Raw genomic sequence first — 27,500 nt, forward strand, 5'->3', positions numbered from 1 at the left:
TTTTGTTTTGTCTAAACAGAATGGATCATATTTAAAACACTTACCATTATAAATTTGAAAATGTTTATTTAATCTTCATTTATAGACTTATCTGATATTTCATTAATTTATATATGTTATTTTTTATATCTTTTGTGTGTTTTCGCAAAAGAATGGCTCATATTTAAAACACTCACACTTAGCTAGTTGAAAATGTGTATGAATTCTTCATTTTTAGCCGTTTTGCAGAGGTAATAAAGGAAGATTTTGTATTTTTTCTAACTTTTGTGTGTTTTTGCAACAGGATGGCTCATATTTAAAACACTTACCCTTAGCTAGTTGAAAATGTGTATGAATTCTTTAGTTTTACCCGTTTTTCAGAGGTAATAAAGGAAAATTTTGCATTTTTTCTAACTTATGTGTGTTTTCGCAATAGAATGGCTCAAATTTAAAACATTTACACTTAGCTAGTTGAAAATGTGTATGAATTCTTCATTTTTATCCGTATTGCAGAGGTAATAAAGGAATATTTTGTATTTTTTCTAACTTTTGTGTGTTTTAGCAACAGAATGGCTCATATTTAAAACACTTACCCTTAGCTAGTTGAAAATGTGTATGAATTCTTCATTTTTAGCCGTTTTGCAGACGTAATAAAGGAACATTTCGCATTTTTTCTTACTTTTGTGTGTTTTCGGAAAAGAATGGCTCATATTTAAAAGACTTACCCTTAGCTAGTTGAAAATGTGTATGAATTCTTAATTTTTAGCAGTTTTGCAGATTTAATAAATGAATATTTTGTATTTTTTCTAACTTTTGTGTATTTTCGCAACAGAATGGCTCATATTTAAAAAACTAACCCATATATAGATGAAATGGTTTATTAATTATTAATTATTAGAATTATTGAATAGTTCATAAAGTAAAATTTAGAATTTTTTATAAATTTTGTGTGTTTTCGCAACAGAATGACTCATATTTAAAACACTTACCCTTAGCTAGTTGAAAATGTGTATGAATTTTTCATTTTTAGCCGTTTTGCAGAGGTAATAAAGGAATATTTTGTATTTTTTCTAACTTTTGTGTGTTTTCGCAACAGAATGACTCATATTTAAAACACTTACCCATAGCTAGTTGAAAATGTGTATGAATTCTTCATCTTTAGCCGTTTTGCAGAGGTAATAAAGGATTATTTTGTATTTTTTCTAACTTTTGTGTGTTTTCGCAACAGAATGGCTCATATTTAAAACACTTACCCTTAGCTAGTTAAAAATGTGTATGAATTCTTCATTTTTAGCCGTTTTGCAGAGGTATTAAAGGAACATTTTGCATTTTTTCTAACTTTTGTGTGTTTTCTCAACGGAATGTCTCATATTTAAAACACTCACCCTTAGCTAGTTGAAAATTTGTATGAATTCTTCATTTTTAGCTGTTTTGCAGAGGTAATAAAGGAATATTTTGTATTTTTTCTAACTTTGTGTTTTTTCACAACAGAATGGCTCATATTTAAAACACTTACCCTTAGCTAGTTGAAAATGTGTATGAATTCTTCATGTTTATCCGTATTGCAGAGGTAATAAAGGAACATTTTGCATTTTTTCTAATTTTTGTGTGTTTTCGCAATAGAATGGCTCATATTTAAAACCTTTACCATTAGCTAGTTGAAAATGTGTATGAATTCCTCATTTTTAGCCGTTATGCAGAGGTAATAAAGGAACATTTTGCATTTTTTCTAACTTTTGTGTGTTTACGCAATAGAATGGCTCATATTTGAAACATTTACCCTTAGCTAGTTGAAAATGTGTATGAATTCTTCATTTTTAGTCGTTTTGCAGAGGTAATAAAGGAATATTTTGTATTTTTTCTAACTTTTGTGTGTTTTCGCAACAGAATGGCTCATATTTAAAACACTTACCCTTAGCTAGTTTAAAATGTGTATGAATTCTTCATTTTAGCCGATTTGCAGATGTAATAAAGGAACATTTTGTATTTTTTCTAACTTTTTTCTGTTTTCGCAACAGAATGGCTCATATTTAAAACACTTACCCTTAGCTAGTTGAAAATGTGTATGAATTCTTCATTTTTAGCCGTTTTGCAGAGGTAATAAAGAAATATTTTGTATTTTTTCTAACTTTTGTGTGTTTTTGCAACATAATGGCTCATAAAAAAAACACTGAACCTTTAGCTTGTTGAAAATCTGTATGACTTTTTCAATTTTAGGCTTATTGCAGAGGTAAAACAGTAACATTTTGCATTTTTTCAAACTTTTGTTTGTTTACGCAACAGAATGGCTCATATATAAAACATTAACCCTTTAGATCGGATAAATAGTGTATTTCATCTAAGATTATTTAATTAAAGACGAGGTCAAAACGGAACAGTTTGCATTTTTTTTAACGTTTGTGTGTTTTTGCAATAGAATGGATCATATTTAAAACATTTACCCTTTAGCTAGATAAAAATGTGTCTGAATTCTTCGTTTTTAGCCTTATTGCAGAGGTAATAAAGGAACATTTTGCATTTTTTTAACTTTTGTGTGTTTACACAATAGGCTCATATTTAAAAAATTTACCCTTAGCTAGTTGAAAATTTGTATGAATTCTTCATTTTTAGCCGTTTTGCAGAGGTAATACTGGAATATTTTGTATTTTTTCTAACTTTTGTATGTTTTCGCAACAGAATTGTCCATATTTAAAACACTTACCCTTAGCTAGTTGAAAATGTGTATGAATTCTTCATTTTTAGCCATTTTGCAGAGGTAATAAAGGAAAATTTTGTATTCTTTCTAACTTTTGTGTGTTTTTTGCAACAGAATGGCTCATATTTAAAACATTTACCCTTTAGCTAGTTGAAAATGTGTATGAATTCTTCATTTTTACCCGTATTGCAGAGGTAATAAAGGAACATTTTGCATTTTTTCTAACTTTTGTGTGTTTTCGCAATAGAATGGCTCTTATTTAAAACACTAAACCTTAGCTAGTTGAAAATGTTTATGAATACATCAATTTTAGACGTTTTTCATAGGTAATAAAGGAATATTTTGTATTTTTTCTAACTTTTGTGTGTTTTCGCAATAGAATGGAAATTTAAAAAAACATTGACCCTTAGATTTTATAAAATGTGTATTTATTTTAAAATTAGTTCCGTAATTCATTTGTTATAAAGGAACATTTTGCATTTTTTTAACTTTTGTGTGTTTACGCAAAATAATGTCTCATATTAAAAACATATTTACACTTTAGATAGTATTAATTTTTAATTTAATCTTAATTTTTATACGAAAAGCATTTTTACAAAATTTTCCTATTTCAATTTTTATAACTTGGTGGTGTTTAATCAATAGAATGGATCATATTTAAAACATTTACCCTTTAGCTAGTTGAAAATGTGTATGAATTCTTCGTTTTTAGCAATATTGCAGATTTAATAAAGGAACATTTGGCATTTTTTTAACTTTTTTGTGTTTACACAATAGAATGGCTCATATTTAAAACATTTACCCATATCTAGCTGAAAATTTGTATGAATTCTTCATTTTTAGACATTTTGCAGAGGTAATAAAGGAACATTTTGCATTTTTTCTACCTTTTGTGTGTTTTCGCAATAGAATGGCTCATATTTAAAACATTTACCCTTAGCTAGTTGAAAATGTGTATGAATTCTTCATTTTTAGCCGTATTGCAGAGGTAATATAGTAACATTTTGCATTTCCTCTTACATTTTTGTTTTTAAGAAATATAATGGCAAATATTTAATAATTTCCACAGAACATATATTAAATTGTTTATGAATCATTAATTTTATGAATTTTTTAATGGGTAATAAAGGATTATTTTGTATTTTTTCTAACTTTTATGTGTTTTTGCAACAGAATTACTCATATTTAAAACACTTACCCTTAGCTAGTTGAAAATGTGTATGAATTCTTCATTTTTAGCCGTATTGCAGAGGTAATAAAGGAATATATTGTATTTTTTCTAACTTTTGTGTGTTTTCGCAACAGAATGGCTCATATTTAAAACACTTACCCTTAGCTAGTTGAAAATGTGTATGAATTCTTCCTTTTTAGCCGTTTTGCAGAGGTAATAAAGGAATATTTTGTATTTTTTCTAACTTTTGTGTGTTTTCGCAACAGAATGGCTCATATTAAAAACACTTACCCTTAGCTAGTTGAAAATGTGTATGAATTCTTCATTTTTAGCCGTATTGCAGAGGTAATAAAGGAACATTTTGCATTTTTTTCTAACTTTTGTGTGTTATCGCAATAGAATGTCCCATATTTAAAAAATTTACACTTTAGCAAGGTTAAATGGGGTATGATTTATTCTTTTTTTCCCGTTTTGTAGAGGTAATATATGAATATTTTGTATTTTTTCTAACTTTTGTGTGTTTTTGCAACAGAATGGCTCATATTTAAAACACTTACCCTTAGCTAGTTGAAAATGTGTATGAATTATTTATTTTTGGCCGTTTTGCAGAGTTAATAAAGGAATATTTTGTATTTTTTCTAACTTTTGTGTGTTTTCGCAATAGAATGGCTCATATTTAAAACACTTACCCTTAGCTAGTTGAAAATGTGTATGAATTCTTCATTTTTATCCGTTTTGCAGAGGTAATAAAGGAATATTTTGTATTTTTTCTAACTTTTGTGAGCATTTAGGGTTCTCCTATATGCTGAACCTGAAAGTGTGTGATTTCAGAGAAATTCTTTAAGCGTTTAGGGTTAACTTACCTTTTTTAAGGATGAGCATTTAGGGTTCTCCTACAAGCTGAACCTGAAAGTTTGTTCCCTGACCTGTTGGATCTGAAAGTGTAATTTCCAGGAAGTTCTTTAACCTTTTAGGGTTAACTTACCTTTTTAGGGGTGACTATTTAGGGTTCTCCAACATGCTGAACTTGAAAGTGTGTTCCCTGGCATATTGAATCTGAAAGTATAATTTTCATGGCAATGGACTATTCTAAAGAATAAAAACGGCTGAGGCTTAAGATATTTATTGCTTAAACATATTTAAAAACATTTGAAAAAAAATAATGACATATTTAAAAAAAAAAGAAGCTTAATCCATTTGATATGAGGAGGAGCAAGTTTAGGACTTTGGATATCTGATGCATTTTTCCATGTCAGGTATCTTTTCTGGTATCCATTGAGCGAAATATCTAACTTCATCTTCTGGGTCATGGACTGAATGCAGGTATTTCTCACATTTGAAGTCTTCTAAATTGAATAATACTATGTTTTTATCACATTTTTCTAGTAAGAGTTTATCAGTTGGCACGTTTCTCTTAACATAAACAGCTTGCACACCGAAAAAACAGCATATTTCCTGAATTTCTTCTTGTACATGTTTTATTTCATAGCCATTTTCATTATGTGGTCGTATGGTTTTGGTGTAAAAGCCATTTCGATTTATAAAATTTAGTGTTGGACTCCATCTGTTTTTCTCGTACTTTTACATATTGTATCTGATTTTCCATTTATAGCAATGAATTTCAAGTCGTTGATTGTATAGAAGTAAGAAAGATGCTTCGAAAATAATGCCAGTTGAGGAATATTTCAGACTAATATATTCTGTGTCAATCACACCAAACATTATTATATCTGAAAAAAAAGTGCTTAAATTAAATAAATATGTAATGTTTCTGAAACTCTATCAAATATAGCTCACTTTCATAGAATAAACTGAGAAGGAGGGAGTGTCTTCAAAGATCTCAACTTGAAAACTGTGAAAATGATTGGCAAATAAGTAACGTTTTATATTTCAGCAACCGCTCCTCTGAGTAAATATTTGGAGGGGTCAATTTTCTGAGGAATAACTCAAAGCATTGTTATACGAACATTCAGTTTGAATACGTAAAAGGAGATTGAAGCAGGGTGTAGTAGCTTCTATCACATTTGGAAGGACCATGGATCAATCACCTTGTGGAAATTTGCCATATGTAAACAGAAATCTTTGTCGAAAGCAGCCTAAACTTTGAAAATCATAATTTGATTATAATAAATTCAACTTTTCTCAGAAATAACTCAATGCATTATTATACGAACGTTCAGTTTTTTATTCAAGCGCATATATCTTACTACCTTTTATTCAAATGCTATAGCTAAAATCGCTAAATTTCGAAGAGAAATGGTTAGACACTGAAGTAATAAAAAATTATCTTTTCATTTCTATTTTGTCACTATTAAAAGTACTAACCCCCTACCCAACAAAATTCACGGATTCACGCCCCTCCCCTAAATTTAGGAAAATTATCCCACCCTAGGTCTATCGCTAATTTGCAGACAAAATTAGCTGACCGCTGTTTTCAGACAAACACTGAATTACGTAAAAGCATTGAAAACTTCGATTGCCTAAAACCAGCTAATATATACAGACAGGAAAAGGGGTGAGAGTTAATTATAGGCTTCGCGCTGGAGCATTATGTCAAAACAGAGCGGCATTTTCATTAAAAATTGACGGAAGTCTCAGTTAGAGAAAAGATTACAATATGGAAAAGCTAAATTCTTTGAAAGGATAATTATTTCTTTTTGCGAGAATTTGATTGTAAAAACAATGATGGAGGGGGGTTAGGTTTTGAGGGTAAAAAGAATATATTTTATGTTTTCCATTGATTATAATGATGTTTGTATGGTTTGGGGGGGGGGGGGTTAGGTTTAGAGAGTAAAAGAATATATTTACGTTTTCATTGCAAAGTGATGTTTGTATTGTATGGGGGGGGGCTGACCACCTGAATATACTGGAGGGTGACCAAGGAAAATAATTTTATTTTGAAAATAAAAGTGTACTTACATGGTAAATTGTAGTTGCCAAGGCTTCTAATTCATCAATATTATCCATTTTTGTATCAACTGTGTCAAAATACTTTCTGATAATTTAATCACAATGCATGTCCGTTATATACGAAATCTCAAGGGCGAATTGTTATGTAACGGGGAAAACCATATGTAACAAGCCCTCTGATTGGTTGAGAAGGGGGATGTAACCGACTCGCTGATTGACTGAGAAGGGAACACGTGATCTAACTGTTTCCGGGAAACTCATAACATTTGGCTCGAGCAACAATAACAAATACTATTTCTGGATCATAACATTCGCTGAGAGCGTGCACTTACAACAACAAAAACAACATTGACCTTGACATTTGCCTCGGAAACAACAACAAATACTATTTCTGGATCATAACATTCGCTGAGAGCGTGCACTTGGCCAAAAACAACAACAACATCGACCTTAACATTCGCTGAGAGCGTGCCAAAAACACACCTGGAGAAAGAGACCATGGAGAAAGAGGTCATTGACCCCATTAACCACGTGTTCTCCCTAGGGAGGCTATGCCCATATTTGGTGTTAAAAAAAAGTTATAGGTGGCAGCAGGGGTGAGTGTTCGCGCTGGTACCCCCATCTCTACTACTTTCTAAGAGTCAAAGAAGGTGGGAGGGCAACTAGCCCTCCCCCTCCACGCCCTTTTTCCTCAAACCCATCCGATAAGAACTTTAAGATAGCCATTTTTTTAAAAATAGTTGAAAGATCACATAACGAAAGCTCCGGGGTAGACCCAACCCCCATGGCCCGAGGAAAGGCGTTGTAGGTTATGCCCTGGGGAAATAAATGGTTCTCGTGGAAGGGATACTCATACAAAATTCAGAGAGGGCTCATTTGATTGGAAATTGAAAGTTCTAGTTTAGTTTCTGAGAGTCAAAAGAGATTCGTGGGGATCTAGCCCCCCACGCCCCTTTTTCCCAAATCCATCCGACTAAAATTTTATGATAGCCATTTTTTTAAAAATGGTTTAAAAGTCAGATAACAAAAACTCAGGTGTCGACACAACCCCCCAGGTGTACGAGTCAAAAGAGATCCGAGGGCAACTAGCCCTCCCCCTCTCACGCCTTTTTTTCCAAACCCATCCGATGAAAATATAGAGATAGTATTTTTTTAAAATAGTTCAAAAATTAGATAACAAAACTCAGGTGTCGAAACAACCCCCCCAGGGCACAAAGGCAGGTTAGTTATGCCCTGGGGGCATATATGGTTCTTATGAAAAGGATACTCGTATAAACTTCAGAGAGGGTTCAGTCGAATTGTAATTAAAAGTTCGTATTCACTTTTTAAGAGTCAAGAGATCAAAGGACAACTAGCCCCCCACGCCCGTTTTCCCCAAACCCATACGCTAAAAATTTTGAGACAGCCATTTAATTAAATAGCTCAAAAATTAGATAACAAAAACTCCAGTGTCGACACAACCCCCTGGACCCGAGGGGTAGGCGTTGTGAGTCGAAATCGCTCGGTTTTTATGAAAGGGATGCTCGTACAAACTTCAGAGAGGGCTCATTTGATTGGAAATTGAAAGTTTCAATTCACTTTTTCAGATTCAAAAGATTTCCAAAGGTAACTAGCCCCCCCCCCACACCCTTTTTTCCCCAAAAGCACCCGATAAAAATTGTGAGATAGCCATCTCGTTAAAAATATTTTAAAAGTCAAATAAGAAAAACTCCGGTGTCGACGCAACCCCCCAGGGCCCAGGGCAGGTGTTGTAAGTAATACTAGGGGAATATATGGTTCTTATGGAAGGTATGCTCGTATAAACTTCAGAGAGGACTCATGTGATTGGAAATTAAAAGTTATCGTTCACTTTTTATGAGTCAAAAGAGATCGGAGGGCAACTAGCCTCCCCCCTCTTCTCTGACCTATTTTCCTCAAAACCCATCCGATAAGAACTTTGAGAGAGCCAATTTTTTTTAAATTGTTCAAGTAGCATATAACCAAAACTCCGGGGTCAGCACAATCCTTCAGGGCCCGGGGTAGGCTTTGTAAGTTAGGCCGTTTTTTTTTAAATGGTTCAAAAATTAGATAAAAAAAACTCTAGTGGTGACACAACCCCACAGGGCCCGGGGGGTAGGCATTGTGAGTGTTGTCCTGGGGGCGTATATGGTTCTTATGAAAGGGATGCTCGTATAAACTTCAGATAGGGCTTCTTTGATTGGAAATCGAAAGTTCTAATTCACTTTTTAAGAGTCATAAGATATCCGAGGGCAGCTAGCCCCCGCCTACACACTACTTTTCTCCCAGACCCATCCGATAAAATTTTGAGATAGCTATTTCGTTAAAAATAGTTCAAAGGTCAGGTATGAAATGCTCCTGTGTCGACGCAACCCCCCAGGGCCCTGGTCAGGCGTTGTAAGTAATGCTCTGGGGGCATATATAGTTCTTATGGAAGGGATGCTCGTATAAACTTCTGAGAGGGCTCATATGGTTTGAAATTGAAAGGTCTCGTTCAATTATTAAAAGAAAAAAAAATATCAGAGGGCAGCTAGCCCCTACCTCCTTTCCACGCTTTAATTTTCTGAAACCCATTCGAAAAGAACTTTGAGAGAGCCTTTAATTTCAAAATGGTTCAAAGATCATATAACGAAAATTCCGGGGTCCACATAATCCTTCAGGGACCGGGGTAGGCGTTGTAAGTTATTCCTGGGGGCATATATAGCTCTTATGGAAGGGATACTCGTATAAAATTCAGAGACGGCTCATTTGACTGGAAATTGAAAGTACTAGTTCAGTGCTAAAGAGTCAAAACAGATCAGTGGGCACCTTCCCACCTCATATCCTTTTCCCCCCAAAGGCATCCGATAAAAATTTTGAGATAGCCATTTTGTTAAAAAATAGTTCAAAGGTCAGACAAAAAACTCCGGTGTCGACACAACCTCACAGGGTCCAAGGGCAGGCGTTGCAAGTTATGCCCTGGGGACATATATGGTTCTCATTGAAGGGATGCAAAAGATGTCAGAGGGCAACTAGCCCCCCCCTCTAAGCCCTTTTTTCCTCAAATTCATCCGATAAGAACTTTGAGATAGCTTTGTTTTTTTTTTAATAGTTCAAATATCATATGACGAAAACTCCGAGATCGACACACCCCCTTAGGGCCCGAAGGCAGGCGTCATAAGTTATGCCCGGGGGTATATATGGTTCTTATGATAGGGGTGCTCGTATAAACTTCAGAGAGGGTTCATTTGATTGAAAATTGAAAGTTATATTTCAGTGTTTGAGAGTCAAAAGAGATTCGAGGGTAACTAGCCCCTCTTCTACGCCACTTTTCCCCCAAATGCATCCGATAACAATTTTGAGATATCCATTTTTTTAAAAATAGTTCAAAAGTCAGATATCAAGACCCAGTTGTCAATACAAACCTCCAGGGCCCCGAGACAGGCATTGTAAGTTATGCCCTAGGGGCATATATGGCTCTTATGGATGGGATGCTCGTGTAAACTTCAGAGAGGGCCTATTTGATTGGAAATTGAAAGTTCGAGTTCACTTTTTAAGAGTCAAAAGAGATCCGAGGGCAACTAGCCCTCCCCCCAAGCCTTTTTTTCAAACCAATCCGATGAAAATTTTGAGATAGCCGTTTTGTTAATAACAGTTTAAAGATCGGATAAGAAAAATCCTGTGTCGACGCAAACCCCCAGGGCCCGGGGGCAGGTGTTGTAAGTAATGCTCTGGGGCATATGTGGTTCTTATGGAAGGTATGCTCGTATCAACTTCGGAGAGGGCTCATTTGATTGTAATTTGAAAGTTCTCGTTCAATTTTTAAGAGTAAAAAGAGATCGGCAATTAGCCCCCCCGTCTCCTTGCCCTATTTTCTCAAACCCATCCGATAAGAGCTTTGAGAAAGTCATTTTTTTCAAAATGGTTCAAATAGCATATAACGAAAACTCCGGGGTCAACACAATCCTTCAGGGGCCACGGTAGGCGTTGTAAGTTATGCGTAGGGGCATATATGACTGTTATGGAAGGGATGCTTGTATAAACTTCAGAGAGGGCTCATTTGACCGGAAATTAAACGTTCTAGTTCACTTTCTCAGAGTCGAAAGAGATCAGAGTCCCACTAGTCCCTTCCCCTCTATGCCCTTTCTTCCCCAAACTCATCCAATAAAAATTTCGAGGTAACTGTTTTATTAAAAATAGTTCAAACATCAGATATTACAACTCCGGGGTCGACATAACCTCCCAGGGCCCGGGGACATGCTTTGTAAGTTATGCCCTGGGTGTATACATAGTTATTATAGAAGGGATGCTCATTTGAACTTCAGAGGTGGCTCATTTGATTGAAAATGGAAAGTTCTAGTTCCCTTTTAAAGAGTCAAAAGAGATCGAAAGGCAATTAGCCCCCCCCCCCCTCACGCCCTTTTTTCTCCATACCCAGTATGATTTTGAAATAAGGAATTTTTAAAAAATTTAAACTTTTTGATTTGAAAAAGATGGATTTGAAAGAATGAACAAGGTGAGATTTAGGACTTGAAAAAGATGTGAGCCTAAAACGATTTCCTTGATTTCGGTTCGTGCTGTAGATTTATATGTGGAAGTCTCACTTTCGTTACGATAGTTTGTAAGTATTTATCAATAGTCACTTTCCCGTGAAGAAGCAAGGACAGGGGAAGGATACTTCAAAAGCTCTTCTTTGGCGATACTCTAGGCTAAAAATCCAATCCTAAAACTATATTCTATACATGCGTTTCCTTCTGACTGACGAACTTAGAAACACGATTTTGCTGCTTTGAAATTTTTGTTAGCTTTTTTATTTGACTACACGGGTCACATTTCAAGTTGTGAGGAAACATGGTGCATTTTTACACTAGTAATGGTTAGTATATGCTTATATACAGCAAATCAGGGAACTCTTATAGCATTAAAAAAAATGTTTCGTGTTTAAAAACATAGTGGTTAGCCGTCTCTAAAGGAAATTTGCTAAATAAGTAAAAAATTTACCATTAGATTCCTTATTTTATTCTGTTTCTAAATATCATGATTGCTTTTCTGGTAATATATATCCCCCCCCCCTGTTGGTCTCAGACCTAGCCCAAGTAAATACAAAAAGCATAAGCTTGAAGTTTCATTGTTGTGAATAAACACAGGTGATCAGAAAAAGTTAACCACCCCAGGTTTGAAGTGAGCTGAACCTAAAACCTTAGAACTGCCTTAAATAGTTATTTCTACATTCTTAAAACAAACATTCATTTAAAAGTGCCAGACCATTCTTCCCCAAAAATATGTGTTCTTCTGAGTGATTGTTGCATGAGTAGCCTAGTTAGGCTAGGCTATTTATAAGAGGATAAATATAATGTCTTTAGGTGTTGTTTTTATATAGCAATTTTGGTATAGCAGCAGTGTTGGTCAGACAAAAAACTCCGGTGTCGACACAACCTCACAGGGTCCAAGGGCAGGCGTTGCAAGTTATGCCCTGGGGACATATATGGTTCTCATTGAAGGGATGCAAAAGATGTCAGAGGGCAACTAGCCCCCCCCTCTAAGCCCTTTTTTCCTCAAATTCATCCGATAAGAACTTTGAGATAGCTTTGTTTTTTTTTAAATAGTTCAAATATCATATGACGAAAACTCCGAGATCGACACACCCCCTTAGGGCCCGAAGGCAGGCGTCATAAGTTATGCCCGGGGGTATATATGGTTCTTATGATAGGGGTGCTCGTATAAACTTCAGAGAGGGTTCATTTGATTGAAAATTGAAAGTTCTATTTCAGTGTTTGAGAGTCAAAAGAGATTGGAGGGTAACTAGCCCCTCTTCTACTCCACTTTTCCCCCAAATGCATCCGATAACAATTTTGAGATAGCCATTTTTTTAAAAATAGTTCAAAAGTCAGATATCAAGACCCAGTTGTCAATACAAACCTCCAGGGCCCCGAGACAGGCATTGTAAGTTATGCCCTAGGGGCATATATGGCTCTTATGAATGGGATGCTCGTGTAAACTTCAGAGAGGGCCTCTTTGATTTGAAATTGAAAGTTCGAGTTCACTTTTTAAGAGTCAAAAGAGATCCGAGGGCAACTGCCCTCCCCTAAGCCTTTTTTTCAAACCAATCCGATGAAAATTTTGAGATAGCCGTTTTGTTAATAACAGTTTAAAGATCGGATAAGAAAAATCCTGTGTCGACGCAAACCCCCAGGGCCCTGGGACAGGTGTTGTAAGTATTACTCTGGGGCATATATGGTTCTTATGGTAGGTATGCTCGTATAAACTTCGGAGAGGGCTCATTTGATTGGAAATTGAAAGTTCTCGTTCACATTTTAAGAGTCAAAAGAGATCGGCAATTAGCCCCCCCGTCTCCTTGCCCTATTTTCTCAAACCCATCCGATAAGAGCTTTGAGAAAGTCATTTTTTTCAAAATGGTTCAAATAGCATATAACGAAAACTCCGGGGTCAACACAATCCTTCAGGGGCCACGGTAGGCGTTGTAAGTTATGCGTAGGGGCATATATGACTGTTATGGAAGGGATGCTTGTATAAACTTCAGAGAGGGCTCATTTGACCGGAAATTAAACGTTCTAGTTCACTTTCTCAGAGTCGAAAGAGATCAGAGTCCCACTAGTCCCTCCCCCTCTATGCCCTTTCTTCCCCAAACTCATCCAATAAAAATTTCGAGGTAACTGTTTTATTAAAAATAGTTCAAACATCAGATATTACAACTCCGGGGTCGACATAACCTCCCAGGGCCCGGGGACATGCTTTGTAAGTTATGCCCTGGGTGTATACATAGTTATTATAGAAGGGATGCTCATTTGAACTTCAGAGGTGGCTCATTTGATTGAAAATGGAAAGTTCTAGTTCCCTTTTAAAGAGTCAAAAGAGATCGAAAGGCAATTAGCCCCCCCTCACTCCCTTTTTTCTCCATACCCAGTATGATTTTGAAATAAGGAATTTTTTAAAAATTTAAACTTTTTGATTTGAAAAAGATGGATTTGAAAGAATGAACAAGGTGAGATTTAGGACTTGAAAAAGATGTGAGCCTAAAACGATTTCCTTGATTTCGGTTCGTGCTGTAGATTTATATGTGGAAGTCTCACTTTCGTTACGATAGTTTGTAAGTATTTATCAATAGTCACTTTCCCGTGAAGAAGCAAGGACAGGGGAAGGATACTTCAAAAGCTCTTCTTTGGCGATACTCTAGGCTAAAAATCCAATCCTAAAACTATATTCTATACATGCGTTTCCTTCTGACTGACGAACTTAGAAACACGATTTTGCTGCTTTGAAATTTTTGTTAGCTTTTTTATTTGACTACACGGGTCACATTTCAAGTTGTGAGGAAACATGGTGCATTTTTACACTAGTAATGGTTAGTATATGATTATATACAGCAAATCAGGGAACTCTTATAGCATTAAAAAAAATGTTTCGTGTTTAAAAACATAGTGGTTAGCCGTCTCTAAAGGAAATTTGCTAAATAAGTAAAAAATTTACCATTAGATTCCTTATTTTATTCTGTTTCTAAATATCATGATTGCTTTTCTGGTAATATATATCCCCCCCCCCTGATGGTCTCAGACATAGCCCAAGAAAATACAAAAAGCATAAGCTTGAATTTTCATTGTTGTGAATAAACTCAGGTGATCATAACAGGTTAGCCACCCCAGGTCTGAAGTGAGCTGAACCTAAAACCTTAGAACTGCCTTAAATAGATCTTCCTACATTCATAAAACAAACATTCATTTAAAAGTGCCAGACCATTCTTCCCCAAAAATATGTGTTCTTCTGAGTGATTGTTGCATGAGTAGCCTAGTTAGGCTAGGCTATTTATAAGAGGATAAATATAATGTCTTTAGGTGTTGTTTTTATATAGCAATTTTGGTATAGCAGCAGTGTTGGTCCTCTACATAAGGAAACATGTTAGGAAAACAATTCTTTCTTGATAACATGCAGAATAATCCTAGTTGACAGATTTTGCAGGAGGAGAACATTTATCTTCAGTTTTTTCTTTCTTTTTCCAGTTTTTCTATCACATTTTTAAATATTTGTGTATTTTTTAAGTCTTGAAAATTGTTTATAAACAAGCACCCAAGTACCATCTGACTAATCTAACCTAACCTAAATTGTCAATATTTGTCTATTAATATTTTTTTGGTAGATGGCATTGATGGTGTCTAACTACAAATATAGATAATTTGAAAATGGAAAATAAAGTTGAATTCATGTTTATTCTTCAGAATAAATTGTACAACAGTGAAAGAAGTGAAGATAAAGGTTCTTCCCCTGCAAAATATGTTAACTAGGATTATTCTACATATTATGAAGTAAGAATTGTTTTCTTAACATACTTTCCTATAGGCATATAGAGGACCCACCCTGCATCTATACCACAATTTTAACAGTTTTTTGAATACACCTACTGAGAAAAGCCTTTTAAACACAAAAGCCATTCCAAAAATTGATCTTCTATCTTCCATTTGTACCTGCTCATGCATCAGTCACTCAGAAAAAAAAAACAACTTTCATCTGTCATCCTGAAAATATTGACAAAATAAAGGTGAAAATGTCTGTTTCTCTATTGCCAAAACCCCAAGAAACAAATAATTTAATGATGAATCCCAAATTTGCTGTTTGTAATACAGAGAAGGATTTGCATTCTGAAAACGAGAAGTTAGAAGAACAGCACAAGATCCAAAGAAGTTCTGGCAATATTGCAAGGAAAGGAACTAGATATATTTGCTCTGTGATGCTGCACAACTGTTCTAATCAAGTGAAGTTGACAAAGCAGTGTGCAGAGCAGTAATTGTAGACAAGATACTTATGTCTCTATTTGACAATGGTGGTATGAGTAGACTTGTTAAAACTTTCACAAGTGGTCTGCTCTCTCTATCTGCTTGTACAATCAAGAGACATGTTCATACTAGTCTTTTTTAATGGAATGCACTCAAGAAGTGAAGTTAGGTTAATTCTAATGAAATATGTCAAAACATGATGATAATATGATACTTTAGAAACAAAATCATAGAACCTACAACAAAGAATTGTGGAAAGCAGGCCTTGCAGAAGGTATTACATTAAATACCTAACCCCTAACCACTTCTATATATTAAATATTTAATAAAAATATACATACATCATAGTTTTCTCACTCAAAATAGACAAATCATAACCAATCCATGATGGGCAACCAGTTTCTGTCAAATCTTACACAGTGTAATTCTTGAGTGTCTTCCATTTAGTAGACAAGTACCAACAGTTCTTTCAAGTAAAGAAAAAAAAACTTATGAAGTTGAAAGCAGATATGATAGAGGCCCAAAAAGACTTGTTAACCTTTGACTGTCAGTCATATACAGGAGGGGGCTACCTGGCAGTAACTGTGTATCTCTAGCAAATAGATGGATAACAGACTGTCCTGAGTTGCATATTACATTTCAAGCATTGGAGAGTTGGGCACAAAGCTGAAAATATACTCACAGCAATCAATGTCATATATGAAGTATGGCCAAAACTGCATCTGAAATGGATTATCCTGATGAGTTAGATGAGGAAAGTGTATGTGAAGATTGGGCCAAAACTACATCTGATTCTGGAGGCAGCACTAGAGACATAGTATCAGTGTCAATAAATGATGTGCTGCAGAAGTTGCATAATGCCCTGAAGTTAGTGAAAAAATAGAATGTCCAACATGACATGAAAGTTCAATGGGACAGCACACAAACCATGATTAAATCCTCCCTCTAGAGAAAGTCTGCCCTTCAGAAATTTTATGACCTTAATGTTCAAGAAATTAAGATCTGAGAAGAGAAACTGTCAAAGCAGGAATGGTTGATTCTTCAGAGCATGTTTAGTTGTTTGTGCTCTTTTGAAAAGGTAGCTAAAATTGCAAGTTTATTTACCTACACAACATGGAGCAAAGTGTACATGCTGGTGAAAGGGCTGTAAGCTTCTGCAAGATGAGATCAATGAACCAGCTTGAAAATTCTCCCAAGGATCAGATCTTATTCCAGTTGAAGAAGTACTTTGTTCACAACCCTAAATCCAAATTGAAGCTTTACCAATATGCAGCTTGCTTAGATCAATTTGCCTATGAATGACTTTGGTGGAGAGAGTGGTGGCCAGACAGTTACTCACAAGCTTAGGCCTAGTTAGCAGCTCATGTGAGCTCGCTCCCTTTAGTGAGAATAGAAATGTGACAGAACCAGAGAGTTTGAGTGAAATTGATGACAACTTTTCACTGTTTTTAAACAAAACAGGATTAAAACCCTCTGTCAAAAGATCAGATACTACAACAGCTTAGAATACAGAAAATATAGTCAAAACCTATGAAGTGAGAGTTCTTGTCTATCTTGTTGAGCACCAACAAAACAGCCAGTTAGGAATTAACTTTTTTTTTATATTCAGCTGGCTCTTGTAACTAATGCTTGGTTAGTTAAGAAGAAGCTCTAGTCTAACTCCAAGACATCCTTCAGAGAGTGAGAACCTGGAGTGCAATATTTACTGGAAAGTTGGCCTGAAACAGTGCAAGAAGCTTGCAGTGCTGTTAACTTAGATTTTGAAACAAAATAAGTATGGTTGGGAAGTTTGCAGAGAATTGGAAAGGGGTTTATAGTACAAGTGAGTTGAAAAGGTAGCTCTAGTGATGGATCAGTGTCTGTATTCAAGAAATTTTAGATACTGTGGATTCAGCAGCAGCTGTAAAATTAAAAACCAAAGAAGATCATATTTTTTAGCATGGATAATCTTTGTTTTCTGCTTCTTCTTCCCCCCCCCCCTCCCAACTCCTTAGAGTCAGAATTGCATCTTAGAGATCACAGAATATGCTCTCAATCATCTTGGGGTCCCTACTATGAGTGTACCCACTGAGCAGGCATGTAGTGTGGCTTGCTACTTTGTTTGCAAGAAATGCATGATATCAACTAACAGAACCCTAGAAACAAGAATGTTTCTAAGTGACAAGTTCAATGTTTGAACTTGTTATTTAGGAAAAAGTTTAAACCTTAAATTTGTATTCAACAAATTTTAGACATTGTAGATGCAGCAGCAGCTGTAACCTAGTAAAGAGAAAATCTCAGCCTATAGTAACCAAAAATTAAAAAAAAATGTGTTTTTAGAAAAACTATTCTAGGCAAAAACTATTGGATGCTGATTCAGGAATGCTAACTATTACCCATGTAATGTAAATCTTTATTAACTATTAGACTTCAATGTAAATCTTGAGCATGAAAACAAATTTCCTTCATCTTTGAGAAGAAGCCCAAAACCTCTCTAAAATTGTGTTGGATTTAAATAAAAAGGTCACCATTGAAATTGCCATGATCAAAAACACCTAACCAGAGGAATACAGTCCCTCACCTTAAAAACCAAAGAAGATCATATTTTTTTAGCATGGATAGCACTGATGTTTCTCCTTAACCTTTGTTTTCTGCTTCTTCTTCCCAGGGGCAATTCTCCAGCATTTTTATTGGGGGGAAAGAGGGGTCCATATCTGGATAGTCAAAGGGCATGGGATGTACAATATTTTTTTCTCCACATTATTGGGGGGCAACTGCCCCCCCTTGCCACCCTCAAACGACGCCCCGGCTTCTTCCCCCTCCCACCCCCAAACTCCTGCAGGTCACTGGATGGCTGTAGAGAGATGATTGAGGGCTCTTTTGAAAAAAATTATTTTCAGTTAGTATCTTTTTTATAAATTGAGATAAATAGAACCAGTCTAAAGTGTTTTTTTTTTTCAACCTTCTGCTGTGCCACTTATCCAACTTATTGTTCATTTAGTTAACTGATCTGTTTTACCTTTAGAGTCAGAATCACATCTTAGAGATCACAGAATATGCTCTCAATCATCTTGTGGTCCCTGCTATGAGTGTGCCCAGTGGGCAAGCATTTAGTGTAGCTTGCTACTCTGTTTGCAAGAAATGTATGATATCAACTGACAGAACCCTTGAAACAAGAATGTTTCTAAGTGACAAGTTCAAAGTTTGGACTTGTTACTTAGGAAGAAGTTTGAACCTCAAAAGTGGCTGGATAAAAAATGTATTGAACATAGTCCAGAATGGAAGTTAGTAGTGAATCATGGTGCAGTATGCTTTCCATTTTATTTGAAGCTGCTGTACTTTTGTATTTGAAAAAATGTTTATTCCTTTCATTTTATACTCTATTGTTCAAAATCTTGAGGCGGCAAGAACAAAATTGGGCTGTGCTCAGGTCCTCTAATAGGTTCTAGAATAACCTGTACAGTTAGGGTTGCATTGTCTGTGCATGTGGTCAATTAAAAAAGAGATGGACTAGTGGATTTGGGATGGTTTCAATGCGGTTTCTTTATACTAGTTTTGGAATTGAAGTGTAAAATCTTACTCCGTATAGATGACAGATTCCAACACCCTAAAAAAGAGTAAGATAAGTGAAAACAAAAAAGCAGATGTTTTTTTTTTAAATACAGCTGTTTTCTGTTTTCCCAAAAACAGAAAGCAGGAACAGGTCATCTGTTTTTGAAAGAACTGTTCCTGTTTCGTTTTTTTCTGTTTCTGTTGTTCTGAACAGCAGAAACAGTTCTGAAGCTTAGTATGAACCTTGAATTAGGGCTGTTGAGAAGAAAACATGTTAAGAAAACAGTTATTTCTTTATAATATATAGAATAATTGTAGTTAACACGTTTTGACTGCGATTACTTTCTAATTTACCCCCGAACACTCTTAATGTGCATATATATAGCCCAAACTATTTATATTTTCAATGAATTTTCTGTTTTTTGATTTTGTCAGCATTGATTTAATTTATGGGTAGATAAGTTGAAATAAGAGTGGTAGGTTTTGATACATAGCAAAATGCACGGGAAATATATAATTTGGGCTATACATTTGCACGCTATGGGGCTTGAGGGTAAAGTATAGGAGAATTGGAGTCTTAATGTGTTAACTACAATTACTTTGCATATTATGAAGTAAGAATTGGTTTCTTAACATGTTTCCTTCTCAACAGCCCCAGATCTAGGCTTATACCACAAATTATTCTTTAAGGCAACAAATAAATTTTACCCCCTATGACCCTATCCCCACCTAATGGTCAAATAAATACCCTGAATTTTATATATGCAATGAATTTTCCATGTGCTTATTGCTGTTCACTTGCTTGTTTGTTATTAAATCAGTTAGAAAAGAGTTGTGTATATAAAATATTCATTGTGTATATACAATTCAGGGTTTATATAAGACTATTAGGAGATAGGAGGGGAGGGTTAAGATTTGTTGGATTGCCTTAATGAATGATATTAGTAAGTATTTTAGAATATTTTAAAGTTGTTTTCCGAATTTTTTTACTGTTTCAGTCTCAAGAGTAGGTATATAGCACTAATACTCTTTTGGTCCCACCACTTGTTTACTGTTAAATTTATAAGAAGAAAAGAGTTGCTGCTTTGGAAATACAGTGAGTATATATATATAATTTGGGCTATATATTTGTCCATTAAGGGGGGGGGGGGGTAAAGTGCAGCAAATCACCTTTAGAAATGATGTAAGTAAGTATTTTAGAATGTTTCAAAGTAGTTTCCATTATTTTTTAGTGTACCCTAATTAAGAGTGGAACCACTAAATATTTACCAGGCTATTTAGTAAAATCACAGTTTTTTAGAATTTGCCATTCCTGTCAGCTGTCAGTAAATTCAGAGACTAAGACACAAATGAAATAGAAATTAGATCAAAATCAACAATTTGATTCCCCATTCAATGCTCAACCCCAATGTAATAATTACTGCTATTATACTTCCATCCCAGCACCCTATCCCTTCCTAATGGGGTTGGATATAGGCTTAGGCTATACAGTAAAGTTAGCTGACTTTGTTATTTTGTTTTAAGTTGCCTTTATTTGGCATTATGAACTATTAATGAAAAAATAAGAAGTGAAACTAATCCAAACCCATCAAAATCAGCATAGTTTTTAATTTAGCAAGGGCACCATGGTTGATGTTTCAAGCAACATCCTAACAAGTGATCACTTAAGTTCGCAGTTTCAACTTACCTGTTCTCAGCTTCTTCATGTGCAAAAGCCTAAGTGGTTTTTTAAACCTTGCTGGAATCGTCTTGATCTCTCTCTATATCAGAGAACATTAGATTCTACGTTGTCAAAAATCTGGATTCCATTTCTCTTTTATGTATGTTCATAAATGGGAACACTCGCGATTTGGATTTTTACTTGGTAGAATTAGTTCATTCAATATTGTTGCTTCAGTCTCTTTTTCTTTAATCAAAGTTCGAGTTGGGACACTTAAAAAGGGTGGAGTGAAGACATTGAACTTCAGAGTGCTGAACATCAACACAAGCTCTGGCTTTGTATTTGGGCTGACTGCAGTTATCCAAGGTCAGGTAGTTTATTTCATATCATCAAATGTATGAAGCGTGTCTATAGAAATTCTGTGTGGCAATGGAAATGGCGTCAAATCTACAATCTTTTGCGGGATACTAAAAATAACCCCCAGCTGTTGTGGCATCATGTGTCAAAACTTACCTTGACTTCATCATCTGAGGACAATCCAATAGATTTAGGCTCTTGGTAAAGTCATTTTTCCTCATTATGTTCTGACAATCCACCACCTTTTGACACAACATTTCGATTTATACTTTTGGGTCACTTTGCTAAGTTAGACCATGCTAAGAACTATATCAGTATCACACTAGCATCTATTCAGTTACATATTTGCTGTCTTAAACCAGGTAAAGCATCAGGTTCAGATGGCCTGCAACCCAAACATCTGATATACAGGACAGTTGCTGTTTGCTGACAGCTACTATACAACATCTTGCTATTTATTTCAGGCTTGTATTGCCCAACAGCATTTTCCTGGTGTGATATGTCAAAGGTGGCAACCCAAACTATCTTTTGGGCCACTTTGGAAAAGCATCATAACTCTGTGTGCTGCATATAAAATTATATATACCCATATTAGATTTAGACCTATTATAGATATTCTTTGGAGTGATAAATTGAAAAATAATGAACTTTATTAATTATGTTTACTATTATTTTTACATATGAACATAGATAATATAATAATAATAATGATACTAAATGTACATAGTAAAAAACATAAGTACTAACAATAAAAAAATAAAATCACAGACAAATATTTATTTCACTAGTGTGCTATTTATTTCTCCACTTTTTCACTTAGCTTTTGCAAGTCAATCTCAATTTGGGTATCTGCACATCGTAATTGGTGTTGCAGGTTAGTGTCTGTTATGTTTGAGTGTGTTTTGTGTTTGGTCAATTTCAATTTCGAAAGAAAAAAAAACGATTTGCAGGTGTCAGTTCAACCAAAAGCGCTAATAACTTTCTGTGCCAAGTTTCTTAAATTGGATAATTTTTCTTTTGTCACATAAATGTTAATAAAAAATCTATTTTTGATTCTGAATTTTCAAACATGCGTTTTAATTCATTATTGCACTGTATGTCAATCAGATCGATTTGGAGATATTCTGGCATAGACTCAATTTCAACATGAAAAGGAAATGAATATATTTCAAAAATTTTGGCGCATTTTTTCCAACTCTAAAGTATTGAATTGGCTTTCAAAAGCATCTGCAAGTTTTCTTGTTTCTTTTGTATATTTGATATAATTGTTACATTTTGATTTCTTAAATTTTTTCAACATTAGAAAGTGGTGAGCATTAATAATTTTCCGTTGCGATTCAAATAACAACAATTTCTTCTGAAATGTTTTGATGTGATTAAATGTATCAACTATGAGGTTATCTTTTCCTTGCAATTATATATTTAATTGACTGAGTTTGTTGACAATATCCACGAAAATGCATAAATCCAATAACCACTCATCATTTCTTAATTCTGGCACAGACCTTTTTTTTTGTCATTCATTTTCTGTCATTTGTCATTCATAAACAAATCAATTTCTTCTCGTAAGTGATAAAATCGCTTTAAACATCTTCCACGACTTAACCATATGACTGAACTGAAGTACACAACGTTACCGTATTCAGAATCTAATTCTTTCAGAAAATCCTTAACTAGTCAATGCACAAGCGCTGATCAAATGTAATTCACTGTTTTTATAACTACTTGCATAACATGAAACATTGATAATACTTGGGCTGTACAACATAATAATATAATACTTGGGCTATATACAGTGATAAACAACATTGTTAGAGTAAAACATTGAATCTTTGATGTTCCAAGATTTGTGTCAATCATGAGGGCGCAGAATATAAAAGTGTGATGAATCCCCGGGGCGCAAAAATATTTACGGCGGGCCGCGGGTTGGCCACCCCTGTGCTATGTGAAGGTCTAGTAATGTGCATTTTTAAGAAAAATAAAGACTTAAAATCTTGTGATGCATATAGACCGATTACTGTATGTTCGACGATTGGAAAGCTTCTTGAGCAGCTTATCTATAATGAACAAAACGTGTGATCATGGCGATAACCAATTTGGTTTTCGGGAAGGTCTTGGTGTGCAGAACGCCCATGCAACTCTTCTAGCGATTCTTGAAAGGCATAAAGTAACCTCTACATTTGTGCCATTGATATTTCGAAGGTTTTGACACCATTCCTCATTCCAAAGCAATTCTGTCTCTCTTTAGAAGTGGAGTTAATCCATTTGTTTGTACCTGCCTGTGGCAGTGGTATCAGAACTCCTCAATCCGGATACGTTTGCAAGATACTGTTAGTAATCGTATTCGTGTGTGCCGTGGCGTTAAGTAGGGTTCTGTTCTTAGTCTGGCAATATTTAATAACTCTATTTGATTAGTCACTCGACAGATTCCACCATACTTAATTGAGCCATATACAACGCAAGTTACTTGTCTTATGCTGATGACATTCTTCTCTTGGCTAATCACTGTTGATGTTGTTTGCTCTGGACTGAAAGAAATCGGTCTTTCAGTCGCTACTTCCAAAACAGAGTTTCTGGGCTTTGGACCGGAGATTGCCTCCAATGATACAATCGAAGTTGATCCTGCTACAATCTCATGTTCCAGTTCACTTAGGTATTTAGGCCTTCCATTTGGAACTTCAATTAGATTGACTAGGAAGCTTATAATTGTTTCTTTGAAAGAGAAACTAAGAAAATCTTATGATCTTCTCGCCAGGGTAAAGGGCCAGTTTGATAAGAGAACCCTTGATTGGCTATATAATGCGTTTTTGCACCGCATGTGTTGTTTTGACACCGTTTTTGAAATTTTTCTCTGTATCTGATAAAAAGTAAATCCGATCGCTGTTCTATCGGTTCTGCAAGTATTTTCATAGTATCCCCATTTGGACTCGTAATTGTTACATTTCATGATGGTATGGTGTTTTTGAGATTTGTCAAAAAATGGACAAACTGTCATGTAGATTTTCTGGCTACTGCAACAGAATTATTGATTTTCCACTGACTTGCCTTCTATCAAGTGCCTAGCATAACTAGTTGTGCAATCTTATAATGTTTATCCCATGTACTAGAGCACAAAAAGACAATGGAAAAAGGGTTGATTCAGTAATATTTATGAAACGTGCAGAAGTGAACAGGAGTGGGTGGGAAGAACTGTATAGGTACCCGCCAGCCTAAAGGCCTTAAACTGCTGGGGTCAGGCAGCTCAAGTACCCGCACTTCCCACAACACATCATTGGCAGCGCAATCGCGCTGCCTAAGTAAAGAACGATGTTGGCACAGTCTATTATTTATTTTATTTTTTTTTTTGGGGGGGGGGGGGTAGACCAGGGCACTTTGTATCAGAGGAGTTGTCATAGAAACTTCGAAAAGGGCTCATTCGATTGGAAAGTGGAGTGGCTTGTGCCCTTTTTAATACTCGAAAGTGATTGTATGGCAACTAACACCCCTTCCACGCCCACCAGTTCCCAAAATGCATACAATCAAAATTTTGAGATAGTTATTTTGTTGAGCGTAGTTGATTTCCCTATATAAAATATGTCTTTGAGGAGGGCAGTCCCCCACAGCCCTTAGGGCACGGGTTGTAAGTTATGCCCTGGGGGCATGTAAGGTTTTTATAGAAGCGTTGTCGTAGAAACTTCAAAAAAGGCTCATTCTATTGGAAATTTAAAGGGCTAGTGCTCTTTTTAATAGTTGAAAGTGATTGGAGGGCAACTAACCCCCCTCTCTCGCCCACCATTTCCTCGAACACATCCAACCAAAATTTTGAGAGGGCGATTTTGCTCAACGTAGTTGAAAGTTTTGACTAGTGCCTTTTTTATTAGTCGAAAGTGATCAGAGGGCAAATGTCTCCCTCCACGCCTATCATTTCCCCAAACACTTCCAATCAAAATTTTGATGTAGCAATTCTGTTCAGCCTATCAGAAAGGTCTAGAAATTATGTTTTTGAGGTTAAAAAAAGAGTCAAAGTAATCAGAGGGCAGCTACCCTCTCACCCCTACACACACTTCATATTGTCCCGAAATGTGTCAAATAGAAATTTTGAGATAGCCATTCTATTCAAAATAGTCTAAATATCATATAACAAGGCTTTTGGGTTGAAACAAACCCCAGAGATTAAAGGAAAGGGTTGTAAGTTATGCCCAGGGGGTGTTTAAGGTTTTTATTGAAGGGATGGTTCTTTAACTTCAGAAGAGACTCAGTCTTTCTCCCTGAAAAAGACTATGTCAATATAAAACCAACAGAAATTAATAAAAAAAAACCTTTTGCACAGAATAAGTTTCTCCAAAAAAAGCAAAGAGCTTCACTAAATCGAAAATGAACAAAAATAGAATCAAATAATCTACCAAGCATACAACTACCACAAATCAGTATCAATAAATGAAACCCAAACAAATAGAAATTAAAATAAGTCAAACTCAAAACGAGCAGAAGTTAATCCGAATAGGGTTCTAAACCCTATGCTTTCTAAAAGCCAGAATATAATTTGTACTTTACTGAAAAAGTTCTTTTAAATGTTTTCACTTATAACTTTAAGAAAACTAAAAGTATTTAAGATCTTAAGGAATAAATATTAGAATACGTATATTAAACTGGCAATGGACATTTTGTTCAGTAAATTCATTTGAATTTTTTTCAGTAAAGTACAAATTATATTCTGGCTTTTAGAAAGCATAGGGTTTAGAACCCTACTCAGATTAACTTCTGCTCGTTTTGAGTTTGACTTATTTTAATTTTTGTTTGTTTTGGGTTTTCTGACATTCCCTTTTATTTTATATTTTAAACTCCTATTAAGGTACCTTGCACCCTCCCCCTCCTGATTATGAGGCCTAAAACTGCTACTATCAGACTATCATACTATAGTGATCATTTCATTTTTACTAATTTGATTTTTATTTTTTAGTTGTTTCTCCTCCTGTTACCCTCTATGTTGGTGCTGATAAATATGAAAGTAAGTAGTGAACATTTTTTTTTAAGCTAAGAGCTACTGTTCTGAAAATACTTTTACTCCAAGATCAGAATTGAGTAATGTACTTTTATGAGATTTTAGTAAGATATTCAGTTTTGTCTTTACTGATCATAGATCATCTTTGCTCCTTTTAAAAGTCATTTGAGTAGTGAAATAATGCATAGCATAATTTCAGACAACTCAACCTTCCAATCTTTCATCTCGTTTAACCAGTTTAATCTCAGATCTGAACAGGAACTAAGTTTTAATTCCATAACAACCCAAAACTTCATTTATATTACTTATTTGTTTGCAGACTTAGATGTAACCATTGTAAACTGTACAAAATAAGTGTACAATCCAATGGATTTTTTTTGAAGCTGTTGTCATGGCTCTTATTCCAAGCAAATTAATGTTCCTGTGTCAATTCTAAACTCTTGGTCAACCTTCCTAAGACTATAGGCGGGCGTGCCTTGTTTGCTTCTCATTCCAGACAATATAGTTGTCCTATGTCAATTTTAAAATTCTTGGTCAACCTGCTTGAGACTAGGCAGGCGTGCCTTTCCAAAAACTAACACACAAGTATTTGTCCATTAAGAGAGTCATACTTACTCCCACCATTTACCCGTGCCATTTAAACACTTTTTGTCTCTCAATTACTTGGACTACCTGTCTTGGCTTTTTTCCTACAATTAGCCATGTCTTGATGCCTACTGCAAAATACTTGATTTTCAATTCAGGCTCAATTTTTTTCAAAACACGGGCAAATAACAAATGCCACCATCCTTCAAGCCTAACAAAAAAGCTACTAAAGTAAAAACACTAAAGATACTATATTTAAATGCTGATTCATTACCAAACAAATTATCAGAATTAAAAGTAGAAATTGCAGCAAAGAACCCCGACATAGTAGCAGTGGTCGAAGCTAAGCCTAAGCACTGTCGATATCTCCCAACTTTACCAGTGTTGGTCATTAACGGCTACAAAAGTCACACCTTGAACATAGATCAAGAAGAAGGTCGGGAAATTATTTGCTATGTCTTAGACAATTTATCGGTCCAGAAAGTATCATCAACAAAAAAATGGACAGGAAATTATTTGGCTTCAGATATCAAACACAAACCAAGAAACTCTAAATTTGGCTGTAGCATACAGAAGTCCAAATAGCACAGCCGTGAATGACCAAGTACTCTTTAAAGATATTCACGCTATATGTCAAAGATTAACAGAACCAACTCTCATCATTGGAGATTTCAATTACCCTAACATAGATTGGGACCTACCACACCTCCTAGAGCATAGCGGGTCACTCTCACAGAGGGAATTTTTGAAGGTAGTGAACGATAATTACCTAGAACAGCTTATTAAAAAACCAACAAGAATCCGAGGAAGCGAAAAGCCAGCACTGCCGGACCTAGTCCTAGGCAGTAATACGGAACTAGTAAAAGAAC

The 27,500-nt window shown here is 35.2% G+C and overlaps 1 protein-coding gene and 1 pseudogene across 1 annotated transcript in view; both read left to right on the plus strand.

The window, feature by feature from the left end:
• Positions 1 to 14,007: 14,007 nt before the first annotated feature.
• LOC148944566 (coiled-coil domain-containing protein 25) overlaps positions 14,008 to 27,500 on the plus strand; it is a 33,595-nt gene continuing 20,102 nt past the window's right edge. The window contains exons 1-2 of the mRNA XM_089100545.1: positions 14,008 to 14,094; positions 26,005 to 26,052. Coding sequence (XP_088956671.1) covers positions 14,070 to 14,094; positions 26,005 to 26,052 — 73 coding nt within the window. The 5' untranslated portion in view covers positions 14,008 to 14,069. The remainder of the gene's footprint in view (positions 14,095 to 26,004; positions 26,053 to 27,500) is intronic.
• On the plus strand, positions 16,224 to 23,926 carry LOC148944567 (uncharacterized; annotated as a pseudogene).

Source organism: Artemia sp. Qi Xiang Cuo, chromosome 14, assembly GCF_049724085.1.
Source record: "Artemia sp. Qi Xiang Cuo chromosome 14, ASM4972408v1, whole genome shotgun sequence".
In the NCBI taxonomy this organism is placed as follows: Eukaryota; Metazoa; Arthropoda; class Branchiopoda; order Anostraca; family Artemiidae; genus Artemia; species Artemia sp. Qi Xiang Cuo.